This window comes from Ictidomys tridecemlineatus, chromosome 16 (assembly GCF_052094955.1).
Source record: "Ictidomys tridecemlineatus isolate mIctTri1 chromosome 16, mIctTri1.hap1, whole genome shotgun sequence".
Taxonomy (NCBI): Eukaryota; Metazoa; Chordata; class Mammalia; order Rodentia; family Sciuridae; genus Ictidomys; species Ictidomys tridecemlineatus.
The window spans coordinates 18,234,555-18,252,731 of record NC_135492.1 but is presented as its reverse complement, the minus strand read 5'-3'; the positions used below and the strand labels follow the sequence as shown (position 1 = coordinate 18,252,731).

Below are 18,177 nucleotides of genomic sequence, written 5' to 3'. Positions count from 1 at the left end.
ATTATTTAAAAACTTTTTTTTAAAAAAATGTACTAACTATAGTTACTTAGTGATCACCATAGTACTATAAAGCAGAGATACCTCCACTAACTTTTACTGTCACAGAAATACCTCCATGATAATCCCAAATATTAATATGGTACCTCTGTTGATGGAGCGATTCATCTGTTCAATTACTCTCTCACAACAGGTGTGCACTAAATCCCTGAAAGTTTCAGTAATTTAGACTCAAAAATCATGCCTTACTCAATACCAGAGAATTCATACTGGAAAAAAACCCATACAAATGTAAAGAAGGTGGGAAAGCTTTTAAGAAAATATTATGCCTTACTCAACACCAGAAAACTCAAACTGGGAAGAAACCATTCAAATATCAATGATGTGGCAAAGCTTAGAAACTTATGAAGCTAAATAAAGCAGACTCCAAGAAGGCACAAAGACACCCATGCAAACTCCACTGCAGGTGTGAACTTAGTTTTTGTGCCTCACTGCTAAGTAGTTCTCAGCCATGGCAATGGTTACACCAAGTGGATATTGGGCATTCTAGAGGCATTTTTTATTTTCAAGTAGGGAATAGGATTACTAAACATCATCATGATGGGCAAGCCCCTTACCAAAAACAAGCTTTGGTCTCTAAGTATTACCATGCTGAGGCTCAGGGTAGATCATACATGCTGAAAAAAGAACTGATATTTCTCTAATTTATTTTTTCTCCCAGTGCTTTAAGCACAATGATTGTCTCCCAGTAGTGAGGAAGGGAAGAAAGAAACAAAAGAAGGAGCAGAAGGAAACACACAGCATATTATAAGAAGAAACATAAAGCCTGCAGGCAGGAGAATTATTAATTTGGGCCTGATTGTGTTGCTACTAACTCTGTCAAAGAGTTCTACCAACCTTCTAAAACTTACCAGTCTTGCGTCAGTTGTCAGTATCAAGCCAGATTCCCCTACTTGAACAACAGGCAAGATTCTCCTTAGCAGAAACCCCATTCAATAAGCAGTCTTTCCACGTCTTCTTTTCCAAGAATGAATAGTGAGTCATTGAGGACTTCACCTGCATTCTTGTGTTCATTAGAGACATTTGTCTGTAGTTTTCTTTCTTTGAGGTATCTTTGTCTGGTTTCAGAATCAGGGTGATGTTGGCCTCATACAATGAATTTGAAAGCGCTCCCTCTTTTTCTATTTCCTGAAACAATTTGAAAAGTATTCGTATTAATTCTTCTTTAAAGGCTTTGTAAAACTCCGCTGTATACCATCCAGTCCTGGGCTTTTCTTGGTTTGCAGTCTTTTGATTGCTTCTTCTATTTCATCCATTGATATTGGTCAGTTCAAATTGTGTGTATCCTCCTGACTCAGTCTGGGCAAATCATATTACTTAAAAAATTTATCAATGTCTTCACTATCTTATATTTTATTGGAATATAGGTTTTCAAAATAATTCCTAATTATCTTCTGTATTTCTGTAGTATCTGTTGTGATATTGGCTCTTTCATCCTGTATGTTAGTAATTTGAGTTCTCTCTCTTCTCTTCATTAGCATGGCTAAGGGTCTGTCGATCTTATTTATTTTTTCGAAGAACCAACTTTTAGTTTTGTCAATTTTTTCAATAGTTTATTTTGTTTCAATTTCATTAATTTCTGCTCTGATCTTAATTATTTCTTGCTTTCTGATATTTGCTTTTGTTTTGCTCTTCCTTTTCTAGGGCTTTGAGATGAAGTATGAGGTCATTTATTTTTTGGTTTTTTCTTTTTGTGAGAAATGACCTCCAGGCAATAAATTTCCCTCTTAAAACTGCTTTCATTGTGTCCCATAGATTCCGATATGTTGTGTCTGTATTTTCATTTTTCTCTAAGAATTTTTTGATTTCCTCCTTTATGTCTTCTGTAACCCTTTGATCATTCAGTAACATATTGTTCATTTTCCATGAGATGTATGATTTTTCCTTCTTTCTTTTATCGTTGATTTCCAGTTTCATTCCATTATGATTAGATAAAATGCATTGTATCAGCTTCACCCCTTTATATTTACTGAGGGTTGCCCTGTGGCATAATATATGGTCTATTTTTGAGAAGGATCCATGTGCTACTGAGAAAAACATGTATCCACTTGATGATGGTTGATATATTCTATATATGTCAGTTAAGTCTAGGTTATTGATTGTTTTATTGAGTTCTATAGTTTCTTTATTCAACTTTTGTTTGGAGGATCTGTCCAATGGTAAGAGAGGTGTGTTGAAGTAACCCATAATTATTGTGTTGTGGTCTATTTGATTCTTGAACTTGAGGAGAGTTTGTTTTATGAATGTCGCAGCACCATTATTTGGTGCATAAATAATGATAATTGTTCTGTCTTGTTGGTGAATGGTTCCTTTTAACAGTATATAATGTCCTTCTTTATTCTTTTTGATTAACTTAGTCTTGAAGTCGATTTTATTTGATATGAGGATGGCCACCCCTGCTTGTTTACAAGGAGCGTGTTTGTGGTATATTTTTTTCCCAATCTTTTACCTTCAACCTGTGTATGTCTTTTCCAATCAGATGTGTCTCCTGGAGGCAGCATATTATTGGATTTGTGTCTTTAATCCATGTGACCAGCCTATGTCACTTTATTGGAGAGTTTAAGCCATTAACGTTTAGAGTTTCTATTGATATATGGTTTGTACTTCCAGCCATGTTTGATTATTTATCTTTTTTTTTAATTTAATTTGCTTCTCCATGATTATCTTTCCCCCCACCCTCTGTCTTTATTGAGGTATTTCCCACTGTTGGTTTTGGTTGTTGTTTTTCAATTCTTCCTCATGTAGTGTTTTGCTCAAGATGCTTTGCAATGCTGGTTTTCTGGCTGAAATTTCTTTTAACTTTTTTTATCATGAAAGATTTTTATTTTCTTGTCATACCTGAAGCTCCGATCTACATATTGTGGGGTCGGGCTCCAAATTTTTTAATAGAACACCCATAGCACAAGAGTCAATAACAAGAATCAACAAATGGGACTTACTTAAACTAAAAAGTTTTCTCTCAGCAAGAGAAACAATAAGAGAGGTAGATAGGGAGCCTACATCCTGGGAACAAATTTTTACTCCTCACACTTCAGATACAGCCCTAATATCCAGAGTATACAAAGAACTCAAAAAATTAAACAATAAGATAACAAATAACCCAATCAACAAATGGGTCAAGGACCTGAACAGACACTTCTCAGAGGAGGACATACAATCAGTCAACAAGTACATGAAAAAATGCTCACCATCTCTAGCAGTCAGAAAAATGCAAATCACAACCACCCTAAGATACCATCTCACTCCAGTAAGATTGGCAGGCATTATAAAGTCAAACAACAACAAGTGTTGGTGAGGATGTGGGGAAAAGGGTACTCTTGTACATTGTTGGTGGGACTATAAATTGGTGCGGCCAATTTCGAAAGCAGTATGGAGATTCCTGAAAAAGCTGGGAATGGAACCACCATTTGACCCAGCTATTGCCCTACTCTGACTATTTCCTGAAGACCTTAAAGAGTTTACTACAGGGATACTGCCACATTGATGTTCATAGCAGCACAATTCACAATAGCTATACTGTGGAACCAACCCAGCTGCCCTTCAATAGATGAATGGATAAAAAATGTGGCATTTATACACAATGGAGTATTATACAGCACTAAAAAATGACAAAGTCATGGAATGTGAAGGGAAATGGATGGCATTAGAGCAGACAATGCTAAGTGAAGCTAGCCAATTTCTAAAAAACAAATGCCAAATGTCTTCTTTGATATAATGAGAGCAACTAAGAACAGAGCAGGGAAGAAGAGCAGGAGGAAAAGATTAACATTAAACAGAGACATGAGATGGGAGGGAAAGGGAGAAAAAAGGGAAATTTCAAGGAAATGAAAGGAGACCCTCATTGTTATACAAAATTACGTATAAGAGGTTGTGAGGGGAATGGGAAAAAACAAGGAGAGAAATGAATTACAGTAGATGGGGTAGAGAGAGAAGATGGGAGGCAAGGGGAGGGGGGATAGTAGAGGATAAGAAAGGTAGAAGAATACAGCAGTTACTAATATGGCATTATGTAAAAATGTGGATGTGTAACTGAAGTGATTCTGCAATCTGTATATGGGGTAAAAAGGGGAGTTCATAACCCACTTGAATCTAATGTATGAAATATGATATGTCAAGAGCTTTGTAATGTTTTGAACAACCAATTAAAAAATTGTTTTTAGTTTGAGGTGGATGTATTTTTTTTTAATTTTATTTTATGTGGTGCTGAGGATCAAATCCAGTGCCTCATGCATGCTATGAGAACACTCTTCCACTGAGTCCAGCCCCCTTTAGTTTTTAAACACGAGATTAGGTATCACTTTAATCTCTGGAAGAGAAGTAAAGGTTAAAATGTTTACAGGGATTGACTCTTAGCTCTGGGTGTTGTGGTTGAAGGTCTTAATAAGGTTATTGCAACAGTATTCTGTGAACATCTCAGCAGTAGAGATCCATGCACCCAGGCCCTTGCATCTCAGGGTCGCTCCACCAGGGCTGAAACTATACAATTTTGGATTCATGTCATTAAGGTATAAGTTAGTGAGGTCAGAATAACTTTTTTTTGTAAAGTGGAGAAAAAAAAAATTGTTCTTGGAAGAGAGACCAAATCAGGGCATAGATTGTAAGCCCCAACCAGGCAACTGAATAGATCATAAAAATTAAGATTTGTGAGCCACTGTGAGTCTCATATAATAAAGCTGAGCTGCAACCTGAGAACCCACATTTCTATCCAGTACTCTGATAAAACTGATGTTTGTCTGGGGCCCAATCTTTGTGATGTAGGATCAACAACAGTATGAATTAGGCAAAACTTCTTGCCAAATGATAGGGGACAGATGTTAGTGGTGAGAGCATGAGGTTCAGAGAATAATTCTATAAAGTGGGGGTCACTGTGCTCACCCCCCCCATGCTTTTCTTTTCATGAAGAAATTAACCTGCTACCCTGCCTGCCTTAAGTGGACAGGGTATATCACATTTATCAGTAAACTGTCTGTTATCTGCAGGAGAAAGACAGGTATAAAATAAATGTCCATAATAGGAAGCCATGTTACCTTTAAGAAGGAAACTTTTCTGATTCTTTCCACATACCAGCTTCTGAAACTCAGAGAGATAAAAATATTTTTTCTAGCTCTAAAATCTACAAGAATTTATAGTTAAGAATCCAATTCGAATCACTTGCATTGGCCAAGGTGACTTAACGTTATCTTAGCAGTGGGGACTTGACAGTGAGATGCCATCCAGCAGTCAGTTCAAAGTTAAGTAGTAGGCCTGTGTGGGACTCTTTGGAAACTTCTCTGGGATACCCAACAAAAGTGGATTGCATGAAAGGCACACTGTCTCTCTCCCCTCTCAGAGGACCCATGATCTACTATGACAGTGTCCCCTTTCCTTGTTTATCTATTTAATAAACGCATGCCTGTTATTCTGAGTGAAATGTCTGAAATCTTTCTGACTTAGTTACAAGAATTAGAGTTTGAAAGGGGGCCTTCTTACTCTCTCAGTTTATTTGAAGTCACGAACCTTGTATAATTAAACATTTACAAAGTTCTCATGATATACATTAAGCTTGCTCCAGCTATATTTTCAAGATTTACAAAGTTGTAGTCTCCAGCTCTTTCTTTTACCATTTTTAAATGGTGTGACTGTCTTTTTCCTCACACTCTAGTGGTTAGGACCACCAGGAGATAAGGTTGAGCCCAGTTCCTGTGCAACAAAGACCTTTGTTTCCCACTTCTGCATCCAAATTACCAATGAGGTTAGAATGGTCATCATCCACAGTATGTGAGGCCAGATATGAGATGTTTTCACAAGATACATGTGCATTTTCATTACTTTCAAATAAAGATTTGCATGTGAGGTGTTTTATGCTAGAAACTCACCAAAACAAATGGTAAGCCTGTGCACTGGGGAACCAGAAGAATTTCATCAGAGGATCAGTTCCATCCTGTATCTCCAGCATAAAGGGCTCTGGTAAATGCTTGGCTCAATAAACCACTCTTAGTTTAGAAATAAGCAATAGTCTGATCTCCACCCACAAATTCTTCTCAGCCTATTCAAACCACTAGTACATGTAGCCAATCAGAAGTTATCCCTGCTCATGGGACACTCAAGAAACTGGAATCCATAACATGGCTCTACCTGTTCTACTCACTCAAGAAATGTATCTCAGTTGATATGGTTTTAATATGCATTGCAGAACTAGTAAAAAAAAATAATGTACCTGAAACTAGAAACAAATTATTGGTTATGAATGTATGTATGTATATATATACAGTAAAATAAAAAAACAACACTTTCAGAGTTAGTTTATTCACTGAGCAACATCCCCAACCCTATTTTGTATTTTATTTAGAGACAGAGTTGCTTAATACCTTGTTATTGCTGAGGCTGGCCTTGAACTCAGGATGCTCCTTCCTCAGCCTCCAGAGCCACTCGGATTACAGGCATGTGCTACTGCACCTGGCCACAAATTTGTTTTCTTTTACACGTAAAATATCTGTGGGTAGTTCTGACTGAGGCACAGCTGACATCAGGAATCTGTGTCTTTTCATCTCTCACTTCCCATTTTATTTTCTGGCCCTGTAGTCATAGTTGGCAATAAGCTTTCCATGCTCACTTTCTATTTTTATTTGTGGCCCTCTGGATGAGTATGTTCAGGCCAGCTCAAACCCACTTTGCAGGTTAAGAGCATCTTGTTCAGGGGGTTTCATGCTATGACTTCCTGGTCTGAGTAACCTTTCTGACTCACCCCACATGGAGTGGACAGCAGAAGGGGATTCCCAGAAAAAAAAAACACAAGCAACTTCTGGAAGAAGAGAAAAGAGTCACTGGTGATAAATAACAAATCAGACTCCCTTCTGATCTCCAGGAAAGCCATTGTCTATACTGTAAAGCTGAGAATCTATTTTAGTTCATGACACTGTTTAAGCACTCAGGGCTCAGAACATCTCTATTTTATAGATGAGGAGACTAGAGCTCACAGGGAGTTTAAACTTTCTGTCAAATGCCACTGGCCTTGAAAGTTGTAGACCTGAATATGAAGACAAATCCAGACTGTTTTGAATCAGTGTTGAAATCCCTGCTCAAGGCTGTACTCTCCATCAAGTACAAGATGATTATCATTGACATAGAGGAGGAAGAGGGGAGGCAGGAAAGATAAAGATCCCCTGATAGAACTTCACATAGACCCTGTACTGGTAAGTTTGTTCTTGAGTTTGGGAGGTTTCCTGCCTACTAATATCTTGTAGTGGTTGATAAACATATATATTTCCACATCACCTTTCCAATTTTGGCATTCATATTGTTTTTTTGTTCACTTATTTTTCTTAAGTCAACTTGTCTGGTATACTTACAGAAATGTCCTCAAAACCTTAAGTGTTTGTGGCAGTTTTAAATCAAAATGAGTAATGCTTGCCTCAAATAAAAATTACATTAAAATTCCATGAAAGAATTAAATAAAAGGCTAGCCATCTGTTCACCTTTTAATATCATCCCACAACTGAGGTAGGGTCTTCTGAATCAATTTGAATAATTAGAGCTACCAGGTCACACCAGAACACAAATGACCACTATGCTTCTCCTCCACATGCAGTTTTCCATTCCTGTATTATCCTCTGCACTCTTAAGAGCAAGTCTAAGGAAGTACCAGGTCCTCTAAACCAAGATTCCAGGTTACCCTACTCCAAATGTGGCCAAGTCTCCACACATTTCCTCAGGCACTAGATCCTGGCCACTGCACTCCCTAGTTTCTCAACACATAGTTTATAGGTTAATAATTTTATTCAGGGGCCTTGGTTTCTTCCAGCATTATTTTGTGTGAATACTATCATGTTGTAACTCCCATTTTACCTTTAGTGTGATTATTGCTTAAGTGCCCTTGGAAGAAGTCAACAGGATTGCATTGTGTATCCAGGAAGCCAGGCCGTGCTAGGCCTTGCACATCTTTTTCCACTTTTTTTCTGCCTATCTGTTGCACAAATGTCTGTCTTAGACGAATTTTCAGGAGAAGACAGAGAGGCTACCTACCTCAGAATAAAGAAGAGCCTTTGAGAGTAAGAACAAATACCAGTCAATGTGAAGAGAAAAAGAGTCAGTCCTCAGGGACCTGGTCTAACAATCTTGCACAAACCACTAGGACAGAGCTGTATTTGATCAATATCCCCTGATTCCTTGCACAAGGATTTCTTTTATTTAACTGAAATTATTTCTATCACGAATGACATTGATCTCCTTTCTCTGAGAACAGAGTGTGCAAACTTCTCATTTTAAAATTGACTAGTCTCTGTGGAACAGCCATGTAGTAATAATGACTTTCTCTCACTTAGGAGATGAACCATGTGACCTCCTAGAAGCTAATGATCCTATAGAAATAGAAATTAAAAAAAAAAAACTTGGAAAAACAAAAGGATATAGAGAGCCCCACCACACCTTGCCCTCATCCTGAAGACTCCAAGACATTTTATCCTGTGTATGGAGAAGGCTTCATGTGATTGCATAAACCAGAAGGCTGCACATAAAGTACATTTCCTCTGTCTCAGAAAGCAATATGAAGTCATTGTAGCTTGAACTCTTTTCTCTCACAGTTGGCCACTCAGCTCCCTTCTGCTCAGCCATGTTTCACAACTGGGTTTCAGTCTGGCTACTCTCTCAGTGCTGGTAAGGGTCATCCTTAGGAGGTCAATACATCCCATCTGCTCAAAATCAGTACAACTAAACCAGAAAGAAAGATGAGTATGGGTAAGAGACACAAAGAGTCTAAGGAGTAGAGGTCCAAACAATTTAAGGACAGATATTATCCCAAAAGCCTAGACTTCCAAGAAAGTCTGGTCTTGTTAAAAAGGGAAGGGAGAGGAAAGAAATAATTCCATAACCAAGAATATTTTCTCTACACTCACTTCTTGTTTTATTATTTGGCATAAGATGTTTATTATGATTATTTTTAGAATGGCTAAAAACTATAAGAAACCCAATCACCCAAATAGTAATATGGCTGGGTATCTATGGTGCAACTATTCTACAAGCTCTTATGCAGACCTAAGAATGATGGTTTAAAAGTATGGATGATTTATTTCAGATAATGTTCATATGTAAAAACAAATAGTTAATTGTGTGTGTGATGAGATTACTACTGTGCTAGTTGATGCTGCATTTCTTGAGCAAAATATTTCAACCCATATACAACTATAGTGGTCCTAGTGAACTTCGTGCTAGTGCATACAAATATAGAAATACATGACTGAAGTATAATCCCTGTTTCCACTCAGTGCCTCAGAGTGACCTGGGATACTCAACTCTGGCCTGCATGCCCTGTACAGCTGTCCCTTAGAATTTATGCTAGGAAGCTCATCCAGGTACCAAACCTGTCCTGCTTCATAGGAGGTGCAACACAAAGAAGCATGACACTGTATTTTGCAGAGTGAATGTGGTCTTGAGGAATTTTTTTTTTTAATTTAAGGCTTGGAATGGACATTCCTATGAGAATGTTTGTATCAGTGTTGCTTGGGGGTTGAGCCCTGACCCTAAACTCAGGGGGTTTACAATTCAAGATGACTATTAACAGGTCTTGCTCATTCTCCAGTATTGTAAGAGAACTCAAGGTCACTAGTACCTGTCAAGTACCATGACCACAGTTCTCCGTGTCTGTTTCTCTGTCTCTTCTTGCTGCCCATTTTTTTCAACAGGATCCCACAGGAAGTTTCTTCATAAGCACTATGTAAAGCCATATTTGGCATGTTTCTTGTTAACACTGGGATGAAACTAGAGCTTCCTTGTTGGGGCTACTACCTCTACTGGTCAGAAAATACAAGGGGAGTGTGGGTCATGTCTGCCATTACCAAGAGTCTGTGCCAGCATTAATATCAGCTCTTGGACCAATGCGCCCAAAAGGGGTGTCCGCATTAATTAAACCTTGAAAATTCAAGAGGATAGTTACCTCAAGTTGTAACTTCCAGAGATACATGACACACCATAGCTGGGAGCATCTTGGGAACATTGCTACCAATCTCAGGTTGGCTTAGCTAAGCAACTGGTCTTTGGAGAAATGGCCCATCCCTCTCCTATACATCTGAGGACCAGGCCTGGTTTGGATTCACTTACACTTAATTGAGGAAGATATATTTCTTTGTCCCCAATATGTTTAAACTCTTTCTTGCTCCCTACTTTTTTCCCTCTTCTCACCCTATATTCATTTTTTCCATAATCATGGTCATGACAACAATGTAAAAGTCATCCATGGACTCATGGTCATGTGTATTAAGCTTCAGAGTCATTCCTTCAAGTGAAATCTTGTTCACACTTCATAAATAAAGCAAAACTGGTTCCCAAAATGCCATAGATGCTGCTACCAAGAAACAAAAGTCAAAAACACTGAGAAGGCAGCGCCTCTAGCATTTAGAGAAATACAAATTAAAACTACACTGAGCTACCATCTCATTCCAATTATAATGCCAATTATCAGGAATATAAGTAAAAGCAGATTTTGGTGAGGATATGGAAAACAAAAGGAAACACTCAAACATTGTGGTGAGACTGCAAATTTGTGTAAACTCTCTGGAATGCATTGTGGAGATTCAAAAAAACAAATATCTAGTATTTAACCCCCCGACTTTGAACCAAATATCACTTGGTATCAGCATAATACAGTGTTACAAAGTCACATCAATATTTATAGCAAAACAATTAACAAGAGTTGAGCTATGGGACAAAGCTAGATGCTCATCAACTAATAAATGGATAGAAACATTGTTGTATATATAAACAATAAAATATCACTCACCCATAAAGAAGAATGACTCTATTACATATCCCAGTAATTAAATGGATATGGAGACTCATTGTGAGCAAAAGAAGAAAAAAAAACATAGGTGGAATGTTTTTGCTGATAATTGGAGGCTAAACCACAATAAATGAGAGAGGAAAATGGGAGAAGTTCAGTAAATTATCCAAAGAAACCTTCAAGAAAGATAGAATAGATAGAAATAGGAAATACATTAAAATGAATAATTAAAATAATTATGAAGTATTTTTTTAACTGGACAAGATATCATTATTTATTTTCATGGTGCTGAGGATTGAACCAGATCTTTACATGTGAGGCAAGCACTTTACCAATGTACTATATTCCCAGGTCGAAAAAATTATGAATTATAAATGAGAGTTTCTATGCTTGTATAATTTTATCAAAATGGATTCTGTGCCATGTAAACTTATGAATAACAACTAAAATAAATTTAAAACTAGGAAATAGAAACATGAAACAAAATTGATAGAATAAAAGTCTGATGATTAAATGTCTTTAGGTTCATTTCAGAATTTTCTGAATCTCTCCCTATGTGGAGTCTGCCAAAGGTATTCAGGACTGAAAGAAAGGTAGAAGTTCAGGATGCTGCAAAGAGAAGAAGAAGGGACTGCACCCCTGCTGCATTGATATACAGGTGAAGGCATCCAAATGAGAAGATAATCTCAAGGTCCCCCATGTTTAACTAGGGCAGAGAGGAGCAAGGTGCTTGATTATATGTTTATTTAATGGCACATACATGGAGATATATATAGAATTATAAAAATCTGAAATTAGTTTTCCTGGATTTACAAATGAAAGCCAAATGTTTTTTCCTTGAAAAAAGAGTTCCTTGACCCTCTTTTAACACTAAGTCTCATCTGTATTATATGACTTTTTGCACCCCTGATGTTTGGGGAGAAAGATACAGATCTCTTTTTTGAATCTTATCAAAACAAGCAGGCAGAGGTGAGAAGTAAGTAATGCTGTTTTTTTTTTTCTTTGTAAAGTACAGAGTGTCCAGATGCAATTAAGGATGCACCCCTTGGCAGGGCTTTTTTGACTGTTGTAAGAAGGCAGGTGAGCACCCAGGTCCCAGAATCAAGGTGAGTGGTGGGAGGCAGAAAGATTGCCCAGGTTTGCCTTGTTCTGTGGAAAGCTGCCATCATGTGGCCACCATAGGTATTTCTTTCAAAAAATGTCTCACCAGTGACCAAGGGAGCCCAGGGACAGCTGGATTTTACACGTCTGTGCTCTCCGATGTCTCTTCTTTGCTAATCTTCTTATTCTGCCTCCAGAATAAACCACTTAGAGAAAAACCAGGCTCTAATTCTGACATCCACATCCAAGTCTACTACAGGGCACCTGTAAAGGCTGCTGGAAGCACTCACCAATGTGGGCAAAAGGCAATGTGTTTATTTGGCACTGAATATTTCTTTTCTGTTTCTACTGTTTTTGTTTTAGCTACCTGCCCCTGGTAGTCCATGTATCAGTCAATTCTACTGGCCTTCCAGTAATTTTACAAGATGTACTGACAACTTTCCAACAAAATGAAAGGCCATATTCATTTACATATGTTTAAATATATAAAAGATGAAACGTCAGCACTCCAAAGAATGCTTTGTGATAGTCTTATTATAGGAAGTGGCCCAGGTAATGAAGCTTTCAAATCAACCTCAATTTTTTAGCATTAGAACCAAATAGAACTTAGAACTCTGGTAACCAGGCACACACATTCCATAGAGGGTGCATTATTTATCTCATGTAAAGGGAGATGAACAAGATAAAGAGATGTTTTCATGATGTATTCAAACCTTTCAGGGTTCTAGGCAGAAATATGTCCAAACCACATTTGCACGTTGGCTCAGCCGTCACAGCAGGACCTATGACTATTTATCAGAAGGCATTTATGGGTAAAAGAGAGAAGTTCAGAGAAGACCAATCCAGATAAGTACTCATCTGGGATCACAGCTGGTAAGTTTTTTGACATTCCCCTTGTGTGTGTGAGGGGGGGGAGTAATTGAGGGAAGAATTAGGTTATATCAGGACATGGGTGATAAGGTGGATATATAAATATTGGGTCCTAGTTTTTTTTTTTTTTTTTTACTGAAATTACTATTCAAAGACCTTATTCTGTAATCCAATGTGTGGAGGTCTATGCATATATTCATCTATTTATAATCTAAAAAATTTTTCGGTAGGAATGTCATCTTTGGAAACAGCCAGTATTAATTATTGTCCTACATGTAGAACAAAATTTTTGCCAAGCTCCTTGTAGACCATAATGAAGCTACTTGTTAATTCTGTCTCCTGGGGAAAGAGGAAGTGCACCAGAAAACTCACAGTGATATCTGTGTTGCAAGGTTAGCTAAGCCTTCTGGAGAATTTTCTCTTCAAGAGAAAAAAAAAAAGCTGGAGATGGCCAGAATATGCAGAACAAATACCCATGATGAGGAATCTCCTAAACTCTAAGAATTTTTCCACTTGAATAGTCTACATGCCCATTTCAAAAGAATTCTAGATTGTATTATTCTCCCTTACAACATAATACATGTAAATCTTCAGATTATATACGTGGAGAAATAACAGAGAAATCATTTTCACTTTGTTGTCAGTGTTTATTGGGCACTTATATTTCTTTTCTGTTGCTACTGTTTTTGTTTTAACTACCTGCCCCAGGTAGCCCATGTACCAGTCAACTCCACTCACCTTCTAATCCTTTATGAAACTTATATATGAACATCCTTACTAGGAAAGTTTTGACACAAAGAGAAGTGGGAGTTACACAAACAAAGGAGGTAAATGTAGTCTATATTGTTTTATGGATGTGCCATACCAGAAAACAAGTCTCTATAGCCCCATCCAGTAAGAAGCTATGTCCTTGAATGCCTTTAGAATATTCTAGTAAGAAATTTATTTATTTATTTATTTTTGCAGCAGGTCAGCCTTTCAATGCTGTTGGAATGTGATTTGATCCAATTGTACATTCATTCAACCAAGGGGCAGGGACAGTATATGTGTCCTAATGGGCTGCATCAGTGTCACAGGGATCTCATTAGACAATGAATAGATTGAGTTACACAGATATTTATTTGTCCTAATTCTTGAATTTTTATATCAAGATACTTGCTGGAATGATTTCCTTTGAGACCAACTGTTTGAGATGTAGATTGCCATCTTCTGTCTCCATGTTTGCAAGACATTTTTCTGGGCTTCTCTGTGTCCTTAGAAAGTAGGTTGCTCTAAACATTAAAGCTTCAAATACAATTGATCATACCTCCTGGCACCATTTGCATATTAAGTGAACCAAATAAATTACCAATAATTTGAAAAGAATATCCTCATTTAAGAGTCGTAACTCAGTCTTTATTGAACAGCTATTTTGAGAATAGCTTTGTTATTTTTCAGCCAGTGCCCATGTAACATTATTCTTTGCAGCTCATAGTTCTGTTCTTCAATAGATGTTTAGGTGTCACTCTTACCCCTGAATTGTGTCCAGCTTCTAGTATTAATTTGGCCAGGCCTATTGTTTACTTGTACAGCTGTGGACTTTCCCTCGTTTTTTTTTTTTTTTATTGAGCTGCATTTGATATCACTTTCTCTATCTTATCAATCTTATCAATTTTATCTTATCAATTTTATTTACTTTTGTCTAATTAAAGGCAATCTATTACAGAATAGTCTCTTTGTGATTGGTTAAGCATTATTTCAAGGTTTTCTTTCCTATCTCTAATTCAAGATATTTTTATAATGCCAGACAGGTTTTTTTTTTATTTTGAGATTTAAGTTGTTAACAACAATATTTGGTATACATTTTAAAAGATTGTATTTTTAATCTAAAGACAATATTCTGACTATAAAGGTTTTAAAAAATTATAATTTTCAAAAGAATCATGAAAGCTTGGATTAAAATATATTTATGCAGCCAAGTGGCTTCACTTAAATGAAGAAATTTTATGTAAGTGTAAAAAGATTTTGTTGTGCTTTGTTGTTGAAAGCAGATATTCCTAAGACAAATTTCTGAATAGATTTTATTAAAATTATGAAAGTAACTGTGGTATAAACTTTTATTCTCCCATAATGAATCACCAATGAAATCTTCTCTTTAAGCCCAGTTTGGTCATTTGTCCACCTTGGCCTCCAAAGACTGTTTGAATCTATAGTATTTTTAAGCTTATTTAGCAAATATTTTCATTTTGGTTATTGAAACAGGAAAACAATCCTGAAATATATGTAAAAGTCATATTTAAAAATTCTAAAAGTATTAATTACCTTAGAAAATGTGGTAACTGCTATCATTTTTATTTTTTATGAAAAGTAATTTAGATATAAACTTTATATCAAATTCAATCATAAGAGATGCCTTTTTTGTTTGGGTGAAACAAAAAAGAAAGAAAGAAAGAAAGAAAGAAAGAAAGAAAGAAAGAAAGAAAGAAAGAAAGAAAGAAGGAAAGGAAGGAAGGAAGGAAGGAAGGAAGGAAGAGAAAGAAAAAGAAAGAAAGAAAGAAAGAAAGAAAGAAAGAAAGAAAGAAAGAAAGAAAGAAAGAAAGAAAGGAAGGAAGGAAGGAAGGAAGGAAGGAAGAAAGAAAGAAAGAAAGAAAGAAAGAAAAGAAAGAGAAAGAAAGAAAGAAAGAAAAAAAGAAAGAAAGAAGAAAGAAAGAGAAAGAAAGAAAGAAAGAAAGAAAGAAAGAGAAAGAAAGAAAGAAAGAAAGAAAGAAAGAAAGAAAAAAGAAAGAAAGAAAGAAAGAAAGAAAGAAAGAAAGAAGAAAGAAGAAAGAAGAAAAGAAAGAAAGAAAGAAAGAAAGAAAGAAAGAAAAAAGAAAGAAAGAAAGAAAGAAGAAAGAAGAAAGGAAGGAAGGAAGGAAGGAAGGAAGGAAGGAAGGAAGGAAGGAAGGAAGGAAGGAAGGAAGGAAGGAAGGAAGGAAGAAAGACTCAATATCTCATTGCCTTAGAAAATTGTTAGGCTGAGCAAATGGCAGTGCAGAGTTTTATAGAAATATTCTAGCAAATATCACTCAGAGTTACTGAAGATTGAACTCAGGGGCACTTAATCACTGAGTTACAACCAACCCCATTTTTATATTTTATATAGAAATAGGGTCTCACTGAGTAGCTCAGTGCCTTGTAATTCCTGAGGGTGACATTGAAATTGTGATCCTCCTATCTAAGCCTCCTGAGCCACTGGGATTAAAGGCATGCTCCACATGGCTAGCTGTGTAAGATATTATAAATCAGTATATGCAAGACATTTTTTACAAGTTTATGTGTTACTCAAAGATGTATAGTTTTTTGTTTCTAATGAAATTCTACTTTTAGTTGAAGATGGAAAGACAGTCCTGCATTGCTCCTGCCCATATTGTTGACAGGAAAAATCATATGTCATCAGATGTGTTCTGTACCAGCAGAGGTGCTTTTTAGCCTGATAGATGTTGGGAACCTCTCTGGACAGTACACACATTTAAGTTCTGAGTAAGGGGTACTGAATGATTATTGCACCCCACAATATATTTGATTTTTACCCTCACTCCAATAATAAGGTGTGGTTCCAATTTTGGAAATCACTCAGTGAGGTTGAGTTACACACTCCTGTTCCTTAGGAATCCTATCCCTTTGCACTTTTTGGGATAAAATGCTCCATGGAACTTCCCCTTGTGTGTCCCCTATAAAAGAATAAAAATTTCAAGTGGCTCTTTCTTTTTCCATGGAAACTAAAGGTTGGAGAGCAATCCCAAAGTGTATAATGGTACCTTTTTTTTGTCTTATGTGCTTCTTTTACCATTTTCTTACTTTTTGAAATAGTCAGAGTTGTGAACACAGCATACGTCACCAGCTCCATTGCATGGCAATAGGAATATTTGTCTGGAAGCATCCTACACATTAAAAGATTGCATCAGCTTTAAATTTCCTCAGTTTGCAGACACAACAAGAGTGAGAGATTTTTATCGAGAAAGAGGAACCTCTTCTCCACTCCTACTACTTGTTAATGTTATCTCATGTTGAGCTTTTATGCTTACATGTAATTTTCTTTCAGTTTAAAGAGAAACCATAAGTCTTATTTTCCAACTTGAAAAATTACTTATATAGCCTACTAATAGTTTTAGTGGCTATTATATATTGAGGACCTCTTGAAACATCTTTTTTACTTCCTCCAATTGGATTCTGAGGCAAGTATAATTAGTTTCACTTAGAATCCTCACAACTGCAGATTAGAGCTGATAACTTACCCAAGAGCACAAAGGATGAGCTAGGATTCCAACCCAGGTCTACACACCATGCTCTCTTCTGCATCAGCCTAATTCTTCTTTACAATTTTCTCGCTGAACTTTTTTCATGCTCTTGATAATTTTTTCTCATATTGTTTTTCTTTTTCTTCTTTTGTGTAGAAGATTGGCTTTCAATTTGAAAAAAAAATTTCACTTTTGGCTAAAGATGGAAAGGCATTTTACTTTTACTGTTGCCCAAATGGTTTGCAGGCAAAAATCAGATGGCTTCAGCTGTGTTCTGCACCACTAGATATTTTTTTAAAAACTCTGAAACATTTGACCAAAAGTTCATTGTGCAAAATAAAACAATTTTATGCTTGTTATGTAGGTTTTATTTAGACTAACCTCAGTTTGTTTAGCAGTGTCAGTTATTTCTGTAATTCAAAACTATAATCAATAATATTTTTTGATATGGTATTGGCAAACAGCCATGGATAACACTTAGGATTTCTGGCCTGATCAACTGATAGGATAGATCTTTTTCTGAAATGATGAGACCCTTTTTATATTTATTTATTTATTTGTTTGTTTGTTTGTTTGTTTGTTTAATTATTTTGAGATGCAAGTTTGTGTGTGTGTGTGTGTGTGTGTGTGTATTGATGGTTGTGTATGCAGTTTATTTTGGACATTTGAAATTTGAAATATATATTTCTTAGTGAATGTTTAGAGAGTTGTATGTATTGAATCCAAAGTAAGCAAAGGTATCTAGGTTAATTTTGGCATGTTAATAAAATTTAAAGTTTTTTTACAAACCTTTAAAACATGTGAGGCAATAGGTCCAGCTCAGAGACTCCCATTGCATTAGGCAAGCTCTTATCTTGGAGTCACAGTGTTGGTTTTGGTTTTTTGATTCTATAAAAATCATTGACATCCCATTATTGCCTAATTTAGTACTCTAAATTATCATTTACCAGTGCTTTTTAGAATTTTGCAAATTTTGAAATCTACATCATTCCAAGAACTTTGGAAAAGTAATTCACTCCTGATACATTTATTAACATTTTTTTTCTTAATTTCAGTCTGGATAGAAGCTGCCATATTTGGACTAAAGTTACTTAGTGAAATTATAGCTAAATTTAAGAATTTTGTAGAAATGAATTTGAAATG

General features: G+C 36.2%; 1 protein-coding gene across 3 annotated transcripts in view; it reads left to right on the top strand.

Annotated features, from left to right (window-relative positions):
• Positions 1 to 12,775, top strand: part of LOC144371484 (zinc finger protein 69-like) — a 64,306-nt gene extending 51,531 nt beyond the window's left edge. Inside the window, exons 5-7 of one of the 3 annotated variants that reach the window (XM_078033786.1) lie at positions 11,331 to 11,465; positions 11,818 to 11,913; positions 12,629 to 12,775. In XM_078033786.1, the coding sequence (XP_077889912.1) occupies positions 11,331 to 11,465; positions 11,818 to 11,913; positions 12,629 to 12,758 (361 nt within the window). In that variant the 3' untranslated portion in view covers positions 12,759 to 12,775. The remainder of the gene's footprint in view (positions 1 to 11,330; positions 11,466 to 11,817; positions 11,914 to 12,628) is intronic. The other 2 variants (XM_078033788.1, XM_078033789.1) reach the window with 2 other exon arrangements.
• The last annotated feature ends 5,402 nt before the right edge of the window (positions 12,776 to 18,177 follow it).